Source organism: Cetorhinus maximus, chromosome 8 (genome assembly GCF_964194155.1).
Source record: "Cetorhinus maximus chromosome 8, sCetMax3.hap1.1, whole genome shotgun sequence".
Classification (NCBI taxonomy): domain Eukaryota; kingdom Metazoa; phylum Chordata; class Chondrichthyes; order Lamniformes; family Cetorhinidae; genus Cetorhinus; species Cetorhinus maximus.
The window spans coordinates 97734553-97755826 of record NC_135886.1 but is presented as its reverse complement, the minus strand read 5'-3'; the positions used below and the strand labels follow the sequence as shown (position 1 = coordinate 97755826).

The window sequence follows — 21274 nt, the reverse complement described above, 5'->3', positions numbered from 1 at the left end:
AAGCCCCACCCACCTCCGCCCCACTCCACCTGACCGATTGGCAGCAGCTTTGCCCATTGGGCTGCATGCTGTGCTCTCAGCTCAGGCGCAGGCATTCTCCTAACTTGCGCTGCAAGGCAGCATTGTCACCTTGAACCATGGGCAAGACTGGTCCAAACCAGGATGCTGACATTGCCAAGGGGCTGTGAGCGCCTCCACCAGTGACTGCTCCATGGCCAGCTTTAACAAGGAGATTGTACAACATGTGCAGTCGTCCAACTGCTCATTACTTTGCAGCCTGTGCCCAAGGGGTGCAAAGCTGTGGAGCACTTGGTGGCACTTTGATGCCTCTGAGTTGCTTGAGTGGGCAGATAAACTAGAAGCCCGACTTTAATCCTATGAATGGCTGCGCCTGAACTGGCTCAGTTGCAGAGGAATGGCTATTTTATATAAGGTGTCCTTAATACACAACCTCTTCCCTCGCCCACCCTACCCCCCCACCCTGAATGTATGTGGTTTATATTCAACCGCAAGGCAGCCCTTGCTCTCCCCCCTGCCAAAGTCACCTCAACTGCAGGGTTGCCCTTGATGCCCCACCCCCCCACCCCCTACCCCATCCCAACACCCCTCAAGCTTGAAGTCCAACAGGCAATCCTAGTGAGTGCTGCGCAGTGTTACTGCGTACTCATCCCTGAGTTTCCCTCAAAATGCAGCCCGCCAAGTGCGCATCTTTTATATGCTGCTGTGAAACACGTCAGCGTGCTTTCCCGTCCAGGGGGTGGGGGGGCGGGTGTGTGGGACAATTGTGGCAGGCCTAATAATGCTATACAAATGTATTACAATGAGGTTCCCGATGTCCGATGGTGGGAAGCATGGCCTGCCATTAGCGGGCTGAGCGGACGATCGCAAACTGGTTTCACACCATTGTGAAACCGAATGTGCCATATTGTCCGCTCACGCCACCGAACATGTCTGATGCCAGCAGGTGCGGAAAACCCCTGCCTTAGTTTTGCAACATTCTCAAGGCAGTCATGTTTTTCATAATATTGTGGGATATTGTAAGGTAGGTTTATGGTTGTGAGTGTGGATAGTTCTGTCTGTGAGACTGTTTTGATTGAATTAGTCAGAGACTGCAAGGTTGAAATATCAAGAGTTCGGTATAAAGCACAGTTTTGAAATGGAGATGGATAAGGTAGGATTAGGGTTCCGCAGATGAGGTGTGAATGAAATTTTCATTTTTAGATAAGTGAAGGGGTTGTTTGATTTTCAAAAGGATGGTAAGATGTTTACAGCTAACAAGGTAAATAGGGCATGGTTATTATTATTTTTCCCAAAAGGAAAGAGCCCATATTGACAACATGAAAGATTTTTATATTATGGGAAAAGTAAATTTCCGAAGACATGTAGAACAGTGGGGTTTTACACATTAAAGAGAGAGAAACGTATAAAGAAGAATGGAAGGTTATGTGGGGTGCGGCCATGTAATATCTTGAAAGGTATACCGTGTAAAGCAGCCTTGGGGAAAAGCCTCTTGCCACTTTTGTAGAAGTCTGCTGTGTCCAGTAACCAAAGTTACGTTAAAAGCCTTTGGAATTCCACTGTCGAGTGGGTGCTGTAGTAACCTTGCTGGATTGCTTATTTAATTTAAAATCTATTTTGGACTGTTGCCTTAAAGGGGGTGTGTAGATGGGAGTCAGGTTAATAAGGAATTTTGGGATTTGTTAAAATACCAAGTAACTAATCTTATGTTGGTATTTGAATTATTTTCTTTTGTTAATGTTTTAATTTAAATTTTAAAATCTCTAAAGTTGTCAGTGGACTTTACTTCTGAATTCAGTGCAAAGATCTTCTCGTAATATATGCAAATTGCAAAACTGTTGTGATAGCGTGGCCAGGTTTCCCTTGTGCATTTGGTCCGCCTGGCACATAACCACTGCCACATCATAACAAGAATACTTGTTGTCCTAGAACCTCAGTAAATGAATAAAAAAATTGTATTTGCTTCTGTCATATGTGCTTTGTATTTGATCAAAAAATGTGTGGATGTAAAAGTATTTTGCTATGAAAATTTAGCTTTTGATAGTTCAGAAGCCCTTTGCAAGATAATAAACATGTACCTCAATTAGATTCTGCATGCCACCTTCTTGGGCCTCCCTTCAGTGAACCCAGTTTCCCACCATACCCAAACCATTCCATGTTACCAAGATTTCCTTTTAACAGCTGTTAGTACATCTCAATGAAGAAGTGGCATATCAACCCTCCTCCACCAAACTATAGTCCACCCAGTCAGGTAACCCAACAGAAAAATGTGACATACTTCCTGGAATCAATCCATTTGCACTTTTTTTGATTCATTTATGAGATGAGGGCGTTGCTGGCATTGCTGTTGAGCAGGTGGTTGGGGCGATGAGGCCATCTCAAGGCACAGTTAAGAGTTAACCGCATTGCTGAGAGTCTGGGTCACAAATAGGCCAGACTGGGTAAGGACAGCAGATTTCCTTCTCCAAACGACCAGTGAACTAAATGCGTTTTTACAGCAATCTTGTAATTTCATGGCCACTACTGATGCTAACATTCTATTTCAGATTTCTTAAATTAGCTGAAACTAAATTCCCCACCTGGTATGATGGAATTTGAACTTGTGCCTCGAAATCGTCCAAACCTCTGGATCACTTTTCCCATAATATAACCGCAATGCTACCATTCCCGTAAAATATATAACACCGTACACTCTACCACCCATCACATTTATAGGATACAATGTATGGAAACCAGAACGACTGCAACAAAATGGAAAATGTAACTTAAAAGTGGCATTTTTTTTGTAATAGAATATAAATATGAAGTTATTTTGTACGTTAACATTAATGTTAAATGTGTGTTAAATAAGGATGTCAATGGAGAAGAATATATAGCACAAAGGTAGATTTTGGCATTTATCTGTTTTTTTTTGTGCTGTAATGTACTATCCTGTTTTAACTCTGCATTTTCAGGTTATATTGGTGCAAGTTAATCCCGGGGAGACATTCACAATCAGAACAGAAGATGGTCACATTCAGTGTATTCAAGGTAAGGATAAAATGAACATATTTTTAAAAATTAAGTACTGTATAGTAAATAAAGCTTCCATTATTACAATCCCCATAGAGACCAATAGCTTGGTGAATTTCCCAGCAACCGACAAAGAACAGAAGGACAAAATTTCACGTTTTAAGACTATTACTGTAACAAACTAAAAATCAATAGAGACCAAACATTACTTAACAGGCAACTGATACATCATACTAAAGAAAAGGTACTTTCACATTAACTAATGCAATTGAGATACATCTAACAACCCTTTTTGCCTTGGGCTACACTCTGGCAGACATATAGTGTTACAGGAACAAGTCCAAAGTAATTTCTGGCTCTGCAACAGGGTCACTTCTCCCTGTAACACTAGGTGTAAACTTCCAGTGTCCTTCAAAACTCGATTCACTCAGCCCGTGACTTCAAGATGTGATTTTCACCAGCAAGACCCACTTCAGCGAGTTTGGTATCGCCTTAACACCCCTTTTCAGGATGTTCTTTTTCGCTTTCAGTTCAAGGAGACATTTTAAGAAATAACTATCTTGTAAAGTCCAGCTTCATAACATTGTCACTATGAGAACACTGATAGAAAATAAGTTTTCAAATATGACTTATTATCAGTAGCAATACTGTTAAACTCCATCCCTCTTTCCATTGTTACGTTACCTTTCTTGAAAGACCATAAGACATAGGAGCAGAAATTAGGCCATTCAGCCCATCAAGTCTGCTCCGCCATTCAATCATGGCTGATAAGTTTCTCAACCCCATTCTCCCGCCTTCTCCCCGTAACCTTTGATCCCCTTACCAATCAAGAACCTATCTATCTCGGTCTTAAATACACTCAATGACCTGGCCTCCACAGCCTTCTGTGGCAATGAATTCCGTAGATTCACCACTCTCTGGCTAAAGAAGTTGCTCCTCATCTCTGTTCTAAAAGGTCTTCCCTTTACTCTGAGGCTGTGCCCTCGGGTCCTAGTCTCTCCTACTAATGGAAACATCTTCCCCACGTCCACTCTATCCAGGCCTTTCAGTATTCTGTAAGTTTCAATCAGATCCCCCCCTCATCCTTCTAAACTCCATCGAGTATAGACCCAGAGTCCTCAAACGTTCCTCATATGTTAAGCCTTTCATTCCTGGGATCGTTCTCGTGGACCTCCTCTGGACCCTCCTGTATCCTTCCTGAGATACAGGGCCCAAAATTGCTCACAATATTCTAAATGTGCTCTGACCAGAGCCTTATAAAGCCTCAACAGCACATCCCTGCTTTTATATTCTAGTCCTCTCGAAATAAATGCCAACATTGCATTTGCCTTCCTAACTACCGACTCAACCTGCAAGCTAACCTTAAGAGAATCCTAGACTAGGACTCCCAAGTCCCTTTGCACTCCAGATTTCTGAATTCTCTCCCCATTTAGAAAATAGTCTATGCCTCTATTCTTCCTACCAAAGTGCATGACCTCACACTTCCCCACGTTGTATTCCATCTGCCACTTCTTTGCCCATTCTCCTAACCTGTCCAAATCCTTCTGCAGCCTCCCCGCCTTCTCAATACTACCTGTCCCTCCACCTATCTTTGTATCATCTGCAAACTTAGTCAGGATGCCCTCAGTTCCTTCATATAGATCGTTAATGTATAAAGTGAAAAGTTGTGGTCCCAACACTGACCCCTGCGGAACTCCACTAGTCACCAGGTGCCATCCTGAGAAGGACCCCCTTATCCGAAGAAATTGTAATCTGCAGCCTCAAATAAGTGTATCTTTGGCTGCATGTCTGAAACAGTGTCAAAATGTAATCACTTAATTAAAATGAGTTTGGAATAGCATGTAGATAAGTGATATTTTTCTGAAAATAAAACTTTTCTGAAGTCAACTAAATTTCACTTGTTGTCCTTTGTGACAAAATTATGGGTGCCTTGTATTTCATTATTTATTACACTTAGTTGTAGATTTTAATTTCTGTTCAGAATATTATTATTTAATTTGTGGTCCGTCAATATGCAGAGGGTGGAGACAGCATTAAAGTAGCACTGGGTGTCATATCAGTAAGGCAATCAATCATCATCTTCAGTTCATCAGAAGATATATAATCAAATTGGCTGTGCTGTTTTCTGGATAAGCTTCTGCAGATGAAGCCTGCTTTTTTCCATAGACCTTCCTCCATCGCGTTTTGTGAAATGATTCCTGAAGAGATTGATCAAAATGAGCTAGATCCAGTTCCATCAACTCAAAAACCTGCAATAGAGAGCAAAAGCAGTCTCCCTCAGTGGCTGGAGGTTATCGTAATTTTGCAGTTGCAGAGTTCAAAAACTCAAGGACTTGAAAAGAATTGTTGTTCCAGCCATTCCAGCATCCTGCTAATGAAACAGGATGAGAAACAACCATTTGGTGAATCAGCAACCAAGATGTCAGTGAAAAATTAAAAATGTGCTGGAACTTGACTTATTTTATTTGCTCATTTTTATTCCTTACTCTTTCTGTCCTGAAAGTTAAGGTACCTTGAGCAACTGATCATCTTTCAATCCAGGCAGAGAGTTGGTAGGCTATTTGGTCTGTGGGTGCATCATAGCTAAGCCTAATATTTTCCCCACCCAGCATCTATCCATGCACATTTGGATGGGGGACACTGGAAAGCAATCAAGATTTCGGGATTAGGTAGTTTTGCTATTAAATAGGCTTAACTTGCCATATATGTTGGATTTATTTTAAAAATGCAGTTCTTTATTGCTTCAATTTTTGTTATTCTTTTAGGTCCTGCTCATGTTCCCATGATGTCACCAAATGGTTCAATGCCTCCAATTTATGTGCCTCCTGGTTACGTCTCACAGGTACTGTATATTCCCTGTATTTTAGTGCATGAGATCTAATGATAACTGCCAGTTTAAGCTCTCTGCAAACATAAGCATGATTTTAGTAGTTGAAAGTAGGAACCTGTTACCAGTTTTGTTAAAGTCAGTTACTTTTAAATGGCACTTAAATTAGCTTATGATTGGATATACTCTTCCACTGGGGAATAATAATGTTTCATCTATATTTAAAAATTTAACATTTGGATGTTGAAAGGACAAGATTAAATTGGAGTGAAGCCCTTATTTGATAATGTGTTCCATGGTGGTGCGTGTTTTTAACACTTGCAGAAGGCTTTAGTTAGCGAGCTCCTTTAAATGGAAAAATGGAGCCTTTCAAAATAAAACTAAAAGATCTAAAGTGACACCAACCATTATTATAACATAAGTATAACAAGTATATTCAAATTATTTGTAAGTATTGAATATATTCCATTCGAATCTCCTTGGTTTAGACCACTATAGTCTATATTTTTCTATCAGTGAACAGTTTCTGTGTTCCACAAAGGAACTCTCCAACTATTGAATTCCCTGTAAATGAATAAAAATGTACCTCAGTAATCTTTGATGTGGAATGTACTTTATTTTGAAAATAATCATCTTTACAGTTATCTTTCTTTACATTTAGGCCAGTATTGCACACACTATTATGGAAACAAAAATGATGATTCATGAGTTCAACTAGTTCTAAAGAAGAAAGCACAACAGCTATTCTTTGTAATTCACTTAACTTGCATTTATATGGTGCCTTTGACTAGCCTTCAGAGGTGAAAAAGTTGATACCGAATAGTTACAGGAAAGTTGAGTAGTTGATTGAAGGCACTGCTGAAGTGGTAGGTTTGGGGAATTTTTAGAAGGGAAGATTTAAGGGAACATGATTAGGGTATTCCAGAGGAAACTACAAAGCAATGGATTTGGAATCCCGGGTTTTCCTGACCTGATGGCACCCTTTCTATTCCTCGTGAGCAGCAATTTCCACACCTCGCTAACCTGCACACACGATCTGAGCAGATCACTCAAAATTTTGACAAGAATCTGTAAAACAAACAATTGGTTTTTCCCAATATTTTTCTTAATGATGTCCCTACTAACTAGGTGAGGTCTCACTAAATCTAGAACTGCCAATTGCCTTATTTAACTGGGAGCTGGTCACTGATTGGACTGTATTATTTTAGACCTGGGTGAAACTTACCATCTAAAGTAAGCCTTTTCTTTTTACTCAAGTCCACCATAGACCAGGCTAGTTTGAGCATGTCAAGATTGCTCTCAAACTCTGGTGTTTAAAGCTTTCAAAATTAGCTTTAACTGTCATAATGAAGATTTAGTTCATAAGGAAAAGTTATCTTCACCTGTACCATATCCTGATTGTAAAAAATAGTTTAGATGATAGCAGTGCCAGTTTAGATAGATTTCTTTCAATGAAAACTGATTTTTTTTTTAACTTGCCTTTTAGAGTGGGAAGGTGCAAAGGAAGAGTTGTATGTATGTCTTAATTTTGCTTTGTTTAATCAGGAAGCACAACTGGAGAATGCCTGTGAAAACAAAGGCTGCTCAGTTGCCATGGGAGCAGTTAGAATTTACTAACCCGAGTTACGGGTGTTCTCTGACTTCGGTCCTCTCAAATAATCTTTTCTACTTGTAGTTTGGCAATGTCCACTTTACCCACAGAAAGCTAGCTTTTCTAGTTCCTGTCTGTGTTATTTGTGGGAGAGGACTGTTTAGATTGTTGACTTCAGCCTTCCATTTTTATAGTGAGAATGACCATGCATTGAAGCCATCAGTTCTCAGTGTGAAACTATTTTGTATTTTAATCCAGGTAGAAATTAAGAATTATTTTGGGGGATTGACTCTTGTTGCCTCATTTGCATCATTGCACTCGTTCACCATTCAGAAAAGTGTAGCCTGCTGCTCAGAGTTTAAACAAAGTATTTTCACTGAAAGAAAGACCTGCGATTATATAGTACCTTCACAGCCTCAGGATGTCCAAAGCACTTTACACCAATTGAACACTTTTGAAATGTCATGCCCATTGCAATTTAGGAAATACAGCAGGCATTTTGCATACAGCAGTATCCCATAGCAGCAATTTTATAATGATCCGATAATCTCTCTAAACTAATCACGATGGCAAATGGTGAAATTCAATAAAAAATCTGGAATCAAAAGTCTGATGACGACCATGAAACCATTGCCAATTGTCATAAAAATCCATCTAGTTCACTAATGTGCTTTAAGGAAGGAAATCTGTCCTTACCTGGTCTGGCCTACATGTGACTCCAGACCCACAGCAATGTGGTTGACTCTTAAATGCCCTATGAACAAAGGCAATTAGGGATGGGCAATAAATGCTGGCCTAGCCAGCGACACCAACATCCCATGAACGAATAAAAAAAAATCCACTACTTGAGCTCGCAATCTAGATTAACAAACTAGTGCAGTACATGGTGTTGCCTTGGCCTGTCTTTCTGATGAGACATTAAAACACCTAAATGTGACGGATTCCACGACACTCTTAAAAGAGGAGTGTGGTGTTCTCCATCAACTGTTACAATTGGTGATTGGTCAAAATGTTGGTGCAAACCCCGCTGTATGCTCTACTACTCGTTTGCGTTAGGTGAGCAAAGATATTTTCTAGAGGGAGAAATGGAAGAAGTTCATTGGGATAAAAATAAAATTGCAGAAACATGTTAAAAGTGCTCAGAAGGCTGGAAAAAATTCCCTTAGTCCAACTGATGAAACATTAGGTATAATGGCCCCCAAAGGGAAAACAAATGATATTGTGGAAACATCCTGAACTCCAATATAATCAAAAGAAATTTAACCTACTTAGATGTTCGGGTGCAGTATCCTTTCTCGTAGATTATAATTCACAGCTGTTGATCAGCTGCAGTTTGTTTTATTCAGATTTGGCAGCTTTTTAACCCAGTGATGTTTTTGTAAAGCTCTTTAGCAGATCTGTGGGTTTGCATTAATGCCCATTGCATTTATATTGTAGCACTGTTTAAAATGGTACTTTAAAACCTGATCTTACATTTTGTACCTCCACCATCGATGTAAACTGCAGGGAGAACTGAAGTCATGTCTGTACTTAAAATAGCCTGCAATGTACAAACACCCTCATTTAAGTTTTCTTTGGATGGCTGGCAAAGGTCCATGTAGCGTGGCAGTGATGAAACTGCCTGCATGGTAGGCACCAACTGCTCAGTCCTTTGGCATCCACCTTTTATGGAGTATGTTACTCAGCCTTTTGTTTCAGGTGACTACCTTTTAATAAACCACTGGAGCATTAGTCCCCAGGTTTGTGATATGATTGGGGCTTTTTGATTCTGTTAGTAGCACAGTTTCGGGTAACATGAATATATCAGTAATGGGTGATAATTCTGCCATTGCATCAGTCTGCCATAGTGGTCTTGCCTCTGACTGATGATAGGTTTAACCCCACTCCAGAACTTAAGCGTAAAAAGTAAACGTGACACTTTTTCAAAGATCAACACTGGTGTCATAACCAGCATAGACTGTTTACCAACCATCAAAACAGATTACTTGGTCATTCATCCCATTACTTGTGCAAATTGCTTCCTGCATTTTTAAAACTTTATTCTGAGATAAGGGTTTTACTAATAGGCAATAAATGCAGGCCTTATATCTAGTTGCTCTTGAGAAAAATGTGGTAGTGCACTGACTTCTTTGACCTCTGCAGTCCATGTTGTGCTGGTACTACTCCTACTGTTGTATTAGATAGGGAGATGCAGGATTCTGACCCAGCGGCATTAAATGTCAAAGCAACATTTCTTACACTTCAAAAGTGAAGCATGTTGATGCAGCCTGAGGACATGGGAGCTGTTGTATAAATATAATTTGTTTTGATCAAAAGAATGTTGGTGTTGGGAGCTGTTAATGTTAAAAATTCTATTTTTTTTCTCCATTATCATTAACTTATAGTAATAAATTGCATCTACCCAACACAGCTTGCAGCCAGGTAACAAATGCGCTAAGAATATATTACACAAGGTAGGCACTAAACAATCAATATCAAATGTTCCCAACCTGTGGGTCACAACTCATCTCTTCTCTGGGAGTTTGAGGGACCTTAGAAGCTGATCGTTCACCATCTGTTCTGATTGTTGTGAACTGCTGATCTAGGCTGCTATCCAAAACTATTGCTTTGTTCCAGGTGCAGAGGCTTTGTTACAGGGGGGACAGGAAGTACTGAGCTCTCAATGTTTTCTTTACCGCATGTAAAATTCCCACTTGCACCATGCCGCAGTAAATGTTACAGCCAGAGAGCATGGATGAACATTTTGAAGGAGACATCCAGCAGAAGCTAGGGACTGGCAGCCAGGAAGGCTTGGAAGGAGAAAATGTAGTTGAGATTGGAGTGACAGAGAGGAGGATAAAGCATGAAGGATATTGGGGAATTAAACATGTTTTAATATTCAGTTAGTCACACAATTATGACAATAGATAACTTGGCTCACTTTGTTCTGATTTGTAAAAAATGAACCCAGGTCTATATGTGTAGTTGGAGAACTACTGATTTATTTTAAACTTGATTACTCCCAGTAAAATCATCAACATGTGCAGATGGTGGGGACTATATTCTTTTTGCCTGATGGTATGGAAACGTAGGGCTTAGAGGACATTTGAAGCATTGTGGGTTTATGACAGCAAGAAGTACTATTTTGTTTTTCTTTCAGAAGAAGTACTATGTCAGGAATGGCAGGGACCCATACTGTATAATGTAGTTATTCTTTTTAGACTTGATAATCTATGGTGTTTATTTAAGTGTGCAAAATTTCCCATGTGTTAGGGGCAGGAAATGTTCCGATGCTTTCAGGTGCAAAATCAAATATCCAACAAAGAAGAAATTTGGATTTACAAAGTCTGCAAGACTGCAGGCACATGAATTGCAGCATGGTACATTGTACCTGTAAAAGACTGAAGAAGTACTCCCCAGTACTGCTGCTTTTAGTCATCTGACCTAATATATGTGGCTGTCATATTTTGCTTTACAGTGCTCCTGTGAAAGACCTTGGATGTCTTATGTTAAAGGCACTATATGAATACAAGTTGTTGCTTAATCCTCTGTCTCAGCAGATGTAGTCTCCTGTATATTATGCAGGGTTCATTTAAGTGGCTAATGCCACTATGCTCACAATTCTTTAAGAAAAGTATTTACTACTGTGTGAGAAATTTCCATCTGCTCATTTTCTGCAGCTAAAACATAATATGCTATCAAATTGTTGAAGCTGAAGCATTGTAGCAGATGTTACTTGTCAAAATAAAATTAACAACATAAATATTCTGACCCTCAGGCCCCCACATCTTGTTTTACTGTTGCATAATGTATTGTAGAACCAGTGCTGTAGCACCATGCCATATCAGAGGTTTAGATTAAGGTTTGCTAATCAGCCCTGCATGAGCTGTCAAATAATGTGCTGGTAACGTTGGTATTCTAGTGATTTGGCAAATTGGTAATAAAATGTTGTTTTCATTCTGAATTGTAATTTTACATTTTAATTAAAGAAACCTCACACACAGCATTTTGTCGAATGTAAAACCATCAGCTTGTGGTATATTGCTCTTTAACTCACAGCTGTCTAAAAGAAATAGAATAAGTAAGATGGTGTAATGAGGATGTTTCTCACATAGCAAAAGTAAGGGGTGAGCTATAGTGCAAGTATGGTAATGGAGATAAGATTCTGAACATGATTTTGAACATTAGGCCTTATTTTCCAGTTGATCATTCAGAGCAAGATAAAAGAATAGTTAAAGCAACCATTGGCCTGAGAAAAAAACTTCCAAATTAGATATGAAAGTATAGTAAATACAAGAGAAGCTGCTTAAAAATTGGATGGGATAACAAAAGAGCCTACAGGGACTGAATAAAGATGGGCAAAGTAAAGATAAATAAAGGAGACAGGTGGAAAGAGAAATATACAAGTACAATTGGAATAAGGAGGCAATGCAGAATATTTTAGTTAGTATGAACATAAGGTTTTCCCAAGGATAGCTTAATATTAAAGCAGCTTTAAAAATATATCCCCAAATAAGAAAAATACGTTATGATTTTGATTCACTTATAAAAAGAGAAAACAATTTGTTTTGCAGGTAATAGAAGAAAATGGTGTTCGAAGGGTTGTTGTGTTGCCACACTCAACAGAATTCCACCCTAGTAATCATCCCTCTATGCATCCCCCTCCGCCTCATGTGCCGCACTACATGCACCATCACCCTGCTTTAATACCCCACCCTCATCAAGTTTACGCTCCAGTAACAGGAACAGGGGACATCCCTCCACAGTTCATTCCTCAGCACCCTCCTCCACCCCACGTTTTTACAGATCAAGGTAGGTACACACACAGATGTAGCAGTGACAAATTCCTTATTAAAGTTCAAATCTGTGCAGCACAGAACTGGGAAAATCTACTAAATGAGGTGACTTGTGAAACAGTGGCAAAAAAACTTGGAGAGAGTGGTGAGGAGTGGGAAAATAGTACAATGTTATAAAACTGAAATTGAACAAACTTTTATTTTAAATCTTTAAAACTGCAGCTCTGACAGTTAACAGTTAATTAGCTGTAAGTGTTAATTGCTGTGTCTGGCTGTGCCACATAGAACTGGGAGAATCTACTAAACGAAATGATTTGCTAAGCAGTGGCAATGGGAATTTGGTGCAGGGGCGGGGAAAGGGTGATAAATGGTTTACAAAAAGGGCCAACAGCAAACAAGTAAATAATTGGAATGGAAATAGAAAATGTGATGTCATAATCAATGTACAGAGGAGCAGCAGCACCTGAGGAAATTAAAGATATACATGTAGTTATTTAGCCATCCCTTTGTCTGTTTAGAATCTTTAGTGGTTAGCTTTTAAACTTGATTTAATAAGGAAATTAATATTAGTGCATGTGTAAGTTAAAGTAAATGAGCTAAGTGATTAAATTCGAACTGCATTTATAAACACTAATAACAGCTATAGCAAAATAATTAATCATAGTAACTGATTAGTTTAACATCGAAGTAAATAAACATTTAGTGAGCTAGGCCAAGTTACCAATTAGTTCAAGAAATAAACTACAGATAACCAACTGATTGATTAAGACTCTGTAAGGATTGTAATATTTTGGAGTTTATGGGCAAAAAGACTTTTCTAGACTGCCGCGTCTGTAAGAAATATCTTTGCTACAAGACACTCCGGCTCAGAGTCATTGAAGTGGAATTCAACTAGGGACATTCTGACATGCGAGAAGAAGCAGCTCCAGGATAATGCACTCCAGAGTACCATCGCACACCAGAGGAAAACAGAGGTGCAGGAAGGGAAGAATGTGACTTTCAATTAGCCAGTTTAGAGAAATATAGGAGAGGTAATGAAGGAGGTCTAGCAGACACTGCTGCTTTCCAAAAAATACAAAGTACTCAATACCTGTGAGCAAAAGGAGAATGACTTGGAAGGACATCCAAAAAGCTGACCAGGGTACCATGGAGCAGGAGAACACCCAAAGGGAGGAGGGCATAATAAGAAGGTTATAGTCATAAGGGATTCTGTAACTCTGGGGATAGATAGTATTCTTTACATTTGGGATCAAGAGTCTTGCAGGATATCTTCCTACCTGGTGTCAGAGAAATGGTCATCTTGAAATGGCTAGGAAAGAATCTGGAAAAGGAGGGGGAGGATCCAGTTGTGCTCCATGTCAGAACCAATGACCTAGGAAGGAAGAGGGGAGAGGTTGTACAATGGAAGTTAGGATTCATATTGAAAAGCGGGAACTCATGGGTAATTATCTCAGGATTATTACCTGAGCCACGTGCAGGAAAGTCAACATATGGTTGAAGGAGTGGTTTGGGAGAGAAGGGTTGTATTTCATGGGACACTGGCAGCACTACAGAAATTGGAAGGAACTGTACCATTTCAATGGGCTACACCTGAACCGGGCTGGGATCAAGATTCTACAGAAAAGGGGAACTGCTAGATATTGCAGAAATATAACATTTAAAAAGAAATCAGCAAAGGAGAGTGAAGGACAGCTAAAGGAAGGAATAAGAGTAACATAAATGAACAAAGATTGAAGTAGCAGCATTAAGTTAAAACCGCTACTAAAATCAAGGAGAGGAATAATAAAATAATTTAAATTGTACAGCAATGTATGTAACATTCAGAACACAGTGGGTGAACTGGAAGCAATTTATAGAGAGGATCGAGTTATAGTAGCAATGACAAAGAAAGATGGCTATATAGAGAGCAGATTGGCAACGAAATATTGCTGGGTATAATGAAGGAGGTGAAGTAACTGCTAGTTAAAGATAATATGATGGTGGAAAAAGATGTAACCAGCATTTGGATACAAAGCCCATGTGGACTAAATTGAAAGGTGAGGAATCCATCACCCTTTTAGAGGTACACTTTAGACCACCAAATGGTGGAAGGGAGTTTAAGAACTATGCAGGCAAACCTGAGGTGAGTAGTAATCATTGAATAAGAATCATGGCAGATCTCAACTACCCCTCTCTCCCCACCCCACCCACCCAAATAAACTGGTAAGAAGCAGTGGGAGAGAAGAAAAAAGAGTTTTTTAGTATATTCAGCATGTAAGAAAAACAATCACTGCTGGATCTTGTGATGAATAATGAACCAGAACTAAGTACTTAGTACTGGGAGTACTAAGAGTGAAGAGTAGCTTAGTAGTAGTAATCTTCAACATAGTAAGTCTCGAGATTAGAATTTTGAATGGCCAAGGTAATAGATTGGAAAAGACTAAAATTTTGAGCAAAAAAGGTGGAATGAAAGTTAATGGGGAGAAAATCTTGAAAAACAGAGATAGGAAAACAGTGGGAAATCTTAACAGGATAATCAGTGGTTCAAGCCAAAAACAAGAAAACTAATTATGGGACATTGTAATTGTTATATTGTTATGAAACTAAAGGGAAAATTGAATCTAAAGAAATAGACATATAAGAAGTACTTGGATACTAAAGGAGAAACAAAATGGAATATGAAGAACTTGAGAGCTTGAGGTTGTGAAAAGATAACAGGAAGGCAAAGAGAAATTACAAAATCAAATTATCAAAGAATATGACATCCGCAACAAAAGGAGAATTAAATTAGGGATAAGGTACTAAATGATGAGAAAGAAACTTTCTCAGGCAGAAGTAATGAATAACTACTTCACCAAAGATTTTACTAAAGAAGATAACAAAATAGACACCACTAGAGGATGAGCTTAATAAGAATATTGATATAGTTGGGAAAGAAAGAGAGAAAATAATTCACAAACTAGCAAAGCTAAAAGAGGATAGAAACCTAGGATAGATGGTATGCATCCAAGAATACTGAAGGAAACAAGGGAGGCAGAATGTAATCAAGGCACTAGTTTATATACAAAGTTCCATAGAAGAGAGGATAGCGGCAGAGGAATGGTGGACAACTAATATTTCTATATATATAAAAAGGGGACAGAACAAAACCTGGGAACTGTAGACCAGTCAGCTTACCATCAATGATGGGAAAGATATTAGAATCTGTCCTGAAAGAAGTGATGGAATTGAGATAGAAAGTATAATAAAACTAATCAGTGTGGATTCCAAAAAGCCAAGTCATGTTTACGTAAACTGATAGAATTCTTTGTATGGTCATGTAGTAGATGCCATACCTGGAATTTCAAAAGGCCTTTGATATGGCATCACGCAGTAGGTTCATGACAAAGGTGAAGGCACGTCAGGTAAGGATAAATAGCTGGATGGATAGCAGCGAGTAAGCGTAATGGATAGTTACTCGGATTGGAGGAAGGGAGAAAGCCATGTACCACAAGGATCAGTGTTGAGACCACTGGTAATCATAATTTACATAAATGATTTGGACTTGGGAACGAGCAAGTCAGAATTAATTTACAGATGATACCAAACTGGGAAGTATAGCTAACACTGAGAATGCAACATAAAACAAGAAGGCATTAGGAAACTTGCTCACTGGGCAGTTAAGTGGCAAATGAACTTTAACATGGAGAAATGTGAGGTGGTCCACTGATAAGAAAAATAGAAACATCACCTGATAAGAAAAATAGAAACATCACCTGCAGCTTAGAAGATAAATTGAATAAGGTAAAAGAGCAAAGGAATCCAGGGGTATAGAAGTACAAATCATTGAAAACAGCATTGCTAGCATTTTTTTATTTCTTTGTTGATCCACAATGAACTGGGATATGGAACACATTTGTAGTGAAGTTATGTTAAACTTAGAGGAGTCTGGTCAAGCTGCACTTGTAATACAATGCACATTTCTGGTCTCCATGCTATTGAAAGGACATGGAAACACTGGAGAGAGTGCATGCATACACAATTTACAAGGATGATATCATTGAAAGATTGCTGCTATTGGAAAACATTGAACAGATTGGGGTTCATTTCTTTAGTAAAGTGAAGACTTGGAGACCTGATTGAGGTCATTAAAATAATACATGGGTGTGACTTGGTAGATGTGGAGAGATTGTTTCCAAAACTAGAGGGAATAAATACAAGATGGTTACTGCTAAATCTAACAGGGAATGAGGACAAATTCCTTTACTCAGTAGTTAGAATGTGGAACTTGATACCACAGGACATGGTTCAGGCAAATAGCTCAGAAAATTTAAGAAGAATATTAGAGATGAGTATAGAAAAAAGGGAATGAAAATATATGCTGATGGGCTGAAAAGAGGTATATGGAATGGGAGGAGACTCATGAATATAAACACCTCAGACTATTTGGGCTGAATGGCTTGTTTCTGTGCTAATATTTTACATAAAAACATTTTTGCATCATAGTAATTTTGCCAGCCCACTGTGTATGCATCTGACTTTTATGCCCTACTAAAGAAGCTGCCACTCCTTTTGTACATAAACTTCATTCACAGATTCTGTGTCATTCACGGAGGTCAGTGAAAACAGTTTAATTCAATCACCAAGCAACACAACAGTAAATGCTGTCTAGCAGAGAAGAATCAAAAGTATTAGACCCAGCAATACATTTTTGTTCAGTTGAGCTACTTTATGTATTGTTCAGAGTCTTTTTAATAGCCATTTCTATCATTTAAATTACAGTATTAATTAATTTCAGATGCGTAGGGTTTTTATTTCTTAATTTTCAGTTTGTGAAATTTACATTGTGTTGTCGTTTAAACTCCGTTAGTCCAATAAAGGGATCAGACTTGAACCCAAACAGACTCTTCATTCCAACAGAGTTTGCTTCCCACAGTACCTTAGCAAGTGTAATTTAAATTAAGCCAGGCTTGCCTGTTTATCTGTTTTCTGTGCTCCATTTGGAGTTGTATCTTGTAAGCCTCACAAGAAATCTAGTTCAAATCCTAGTTTTCCATTCCCAAAGTAGCACTCCTAAATGCTTAGATGCAATGTGTAGAAAGAGCAATCACAGTTGGGTTAAATTAAAACCAAAAAGACACATTGATAAATGCTGAAATGAGCTGTAATGAAAGAGGGCACCATGGTGTATGAGAATAAAAGAACGACGTTGTGCAATTTGTAGACACCATGTTTCCATTCAATGTTCCATGATGCTCAATCGGCCCTAAAACATTGTACTAATTCATATATGGGCTGCTAGATGGTGGATGTCATTATTGGCATATTGTGCTGCAGATGTAGGCTCTCCTACTGTTGTAGATTAAGGTTGTGTGGGGTTGAGAAAATGGGGATGCAAATAAAATAAAATAAAAACATTATTTTCATTGATGGGTTTCTGTACAGACCAGCGGTATAAGCATCATATCAACAAAGAATCAGAACATGAATTTGTTTCACAACATTGATTCTGCAACTTTTTTTTTACAGAATCTCGCTCACCACATGGAAGGTCAAACTTCAACCATAGAGATGAAAGGACTCTTAAAGCACATGAACGTTTGCAAAAAAGGCTTAAAGAGAGACAAGTGGGAGGACAGAAAGATAAACCCAATAGCCCCCCTTCTTCTCCACGTAAAAGTCACTCAGTTTCACCTACAAATGTGCAAAATGGATATGGAAAGGGACAAGCTACATGTGGTGTTACAGGGATTGCAGCAGGGCCAGTAAAACTGAAGCTGCTTGGGAAAGCACAAAGCAGCCCACAAGTTGATGCAGAGGCTGGAGGTGAGAACTTGTAACTGTTTCTTTAGACACTCTGGAAAAGCACAAACATCCGTTAAAATTTAGGAAGATGGTTGTTTGCTCAGCCGAATAGCTTCAGTAAATATTATCTTAACAGCATTCTCATGGCACAAAATATTTGTGCTGTGCAAACTCTGGAGGTTCAAATATTTTAATTTGCAAATAAACCATTCTAAGATGGATACTTAAATTGTTCCAAAATTTAGCAACAGATTGGTGCTGTAGATTGTTCTTTAGTATTTTAATGATGTGAAATTTATAAATAGTGTTAGTTGAAATGTGAATTGAGTATACTGAAACCCGGCTATGCATTTATTGCTCTTCTGTGACACAAAGCAAATACCACCAGAATTTTATATATTTAACGAAAAAGCCAAGTTAACACCATTCAATAAATTAAATCTTTGAAAAAAGATACTTTTTACTGAACGTTCTCTATTCTGAACAGTTTCTTGTACATAGCAATATGAAATTTCTGGTTGCTGCCAACACTTCATTCAAAATTATGTAGCAACAGTATTAAAATGACGAGAGTTCACTTCAAAGCGAGTGTCACCATCAGTAGTATTGATTCTGTTTAGACAATGAGTGAGAACTGTTGACTTATTAAGGCCATCACTGAGAGGGAGCTAGTTTATCACTGGAGCATAGTGGATTCATTATTATTGTTGAAGCAGAGTTCCATTATTCCTTATAGAGGGAAATATATCAGATTTTATGACTTTAGAAATATGTTTGCTTTAGAATTAGCTAAAGTTAAAAACGAAGGAAATTAGAAGTTAATCTTGCAACTGTTTAACTTTTAAAAAGGGCACTGATTATGAAACTTTGGGGTTTGTGTTATGTCCAAAAGCCAAAAATTCTGTTTAAAAAGATTAAAAACAGCAAAAAAAACATGAATTCTGTCAATTTTTATATAATTTTTAAGTTCTAATTCATAAAAGAAAAAAAGAATTTCCTTTGGCGCCCAGCCGAAGGAATAATGTGGACTAAAAGGTTGCATAACCTGGATGTAATTCAAAGGACTTTGTTTTTGTACTGAAGAAAACAAATAGATATACTATTCTACACTTGCCCTCTGAACAAGAATGTGCATGAATGAAAGTAGTGTCAAATGTGTGTAAAGGTGATTCTAATGTGCACGAAAGACAGGAAAGTGTGAATGTTTCAGTTTTGGAAAACAAGAAATTTATTCGGGAGACTTAAGTGAGTGAAAATAGTGGAAAACATTAAATATTAGTGCTATTAAGGCATTGTTAGCCTTACTATCAAAAGTATTTTTTGCACAGAGGAATTCAGCAATTGTAGCATATCACAAATGTTTTAAAAAAAGAGGATCCAGTTTGGATGACAAACAAACTTAGTGTGACAAATTGATGGGAAGATAAAAAACAGCTTAATTTGGTGATTTGTTGGTGACTTTTGATTATTTACCAAATGTGACTGATTAGGTGAGAGTCAGAACTCTAATTTGTCTCTAATGTTTGAATTGAGATTTTTTTTTAATTGGTGACCTAAAGGATTGAAACTACATGTTGCTCACTGTTACAAATACTCTGCAGAAAAATTTACCCAACTTGTGTACCACTCACTAAGGATTGGCTAAATTCCTACAGTGTTTGCACAAGGAAGGACAATGTTCAATGTTCATATCACACGATTTTAAAGAGTAAATCCAGTATATTTCCTTGCAAAGAGGAAGGATATCTTGACAGCCAACACCTTACTCATTCAAATTGGCAGATTCTGATGGGTTTCACTGTGTGTCAAAGATAAAGTGTTCTTTTACAGGAAGCTGTTTATCTTTTGGAGTGCTCAAAAGTAAATCATATTAATATTACTATTTATGATTCTCATTCTTTGATCCACAGAGATTGCTGAGGATGAGATAACTAAATTGCAATTGAATCAAAGTTGAGACAATAGGAATTTTTTTAAACAGTCATTCTCAGGATGTGGGTGTCTTTGGCAAAGCCATTAATTATTGCCCGTCCCTAGATTCCCTAGAGAAGGTGATGGTGAGCCGCCGCCTTGAATTGCTGCATTCACTCCCTTAACCTTTGCACTACCATCAGCTCCAGACAATTCTGCACTTCTTGGATTGGTCATTTTTTTCAGATTATCTCAGTTCTTGTGACATTGTGTAATCCCTTAACACTATAATCATGCTGAAATGCCATGATATAACACAAAGACAATGCACTTTTTGTCTTAATGTTTCCCCATTTGGCTGTTTGACTGTTCCTTGCGCTCTGGTTGCATGATCCATACAAGTTTTGTATTGAGCCTTGGTGATGAACAGCAACAAGCTATTTTAACAAATCAAAACTGAACCTGATCGTGTGCTCATTGTGTACAAACTTACACCAAGAATCGTTTAATAGAGATCAGGAGTGGGGAACCATGAGTGAAATTTGGTCCTTTTAGCCTTTGAATGCTGAGGCCAATCGTAGACATCCTACTTCCATCCCTTGTCAGATCAGCTAACGAAATAACGATTGAATCCAGGCCTGTATGGTCTAATATTGACCAGCTCCTCTCTAAATAAATTTGCTGTGTTATCTGGAAACTTCCAAAATATATATATATAAAAGTAATAAAAGAGCCTTTGCCTCCAATTTTCTTTCGCTGTTCTGCCTAATTTCCTTAATCTCTCATAAATTAAAATGTTAATTTATTTTAAAATTGCCTGGTTTTCTGTGCCTCTACTGATGTGATCCACACTAAAGGTGGGACCATAACCTTTAAAGCTCCATCCCTATTTGAGTAAAAGGTTTAGAACTTTATTTGTTCAAGAACCTGGGCATTGCTGGTAAGGCTATGTTTATTGCCTATTTCCATTTGTGTTGAACAGAAGTGGTAGTGGATTTTTATGAACTGCTACAGCTCTTGTGATTGTGTTCTGAGATGGTGTAAGGTAGGGATTTTGACCCAGTGATAAAGAAGAAACTGCAATATATGTCTCATTAGGATGCTGTATCATTTGGAGGTGACAGTTATCATGATAATATTGTCCTTTAGGCATGGCAGGGCTGTCAAAATAAGTCTATTTCAAATTCCCCTAAAAATTTGACAACACTTTAAATAAACTATATAGAAAGTGAAGATCATTTATTGCATTGACACATCTTTGACTTCAGTAAGTTATACTTATGCTATGCTCAGCTATATTTTTCCATGCTTAATGGTAATTGTTTCACACAGATTGATATCACCCCACAAAGGAGAACTTGCTTATTGACTTGGACA

At 38.2% G+C, this 21274-nt stretch overlaps 1 protein-coding gene across 3 annotated transcripts in view; it reads left to right on the top strand.

Annotated features, from left to right (window-relative positions):
- Nucleotides 1-21274, top strand: part of LOC144683823 (fibronectin type-III domain-containing protein 3A-like) — a 152636-nt gene that overhangs the window by 90181 nt on the left and 41181 nt on the right. For all 3 annotated transcript variants that reach the window (XM_078547290.1, XM_078547289.1, XM_078547291.1), the window contains 4 exons: nucleotides 2973-3048; nucleotides 5796-5872; nucleotides 12002-12239; nucleotides 17711-18007. In XM_078547290.1, the coding sequence (XP_078403416.1) occupies nucleotides 2973-3048; nucleotides 5796-5872; nucleotides 12002-12239; nucleotides 17711-18007 (688 nt within the window). The remainder of the gene's footprint in view (nucleotides 1-2972; nucleotides 3049-5795; nucleotides 5873-12001; nucleotides 12240-17710; nucleotides 18008-21274) is intronic.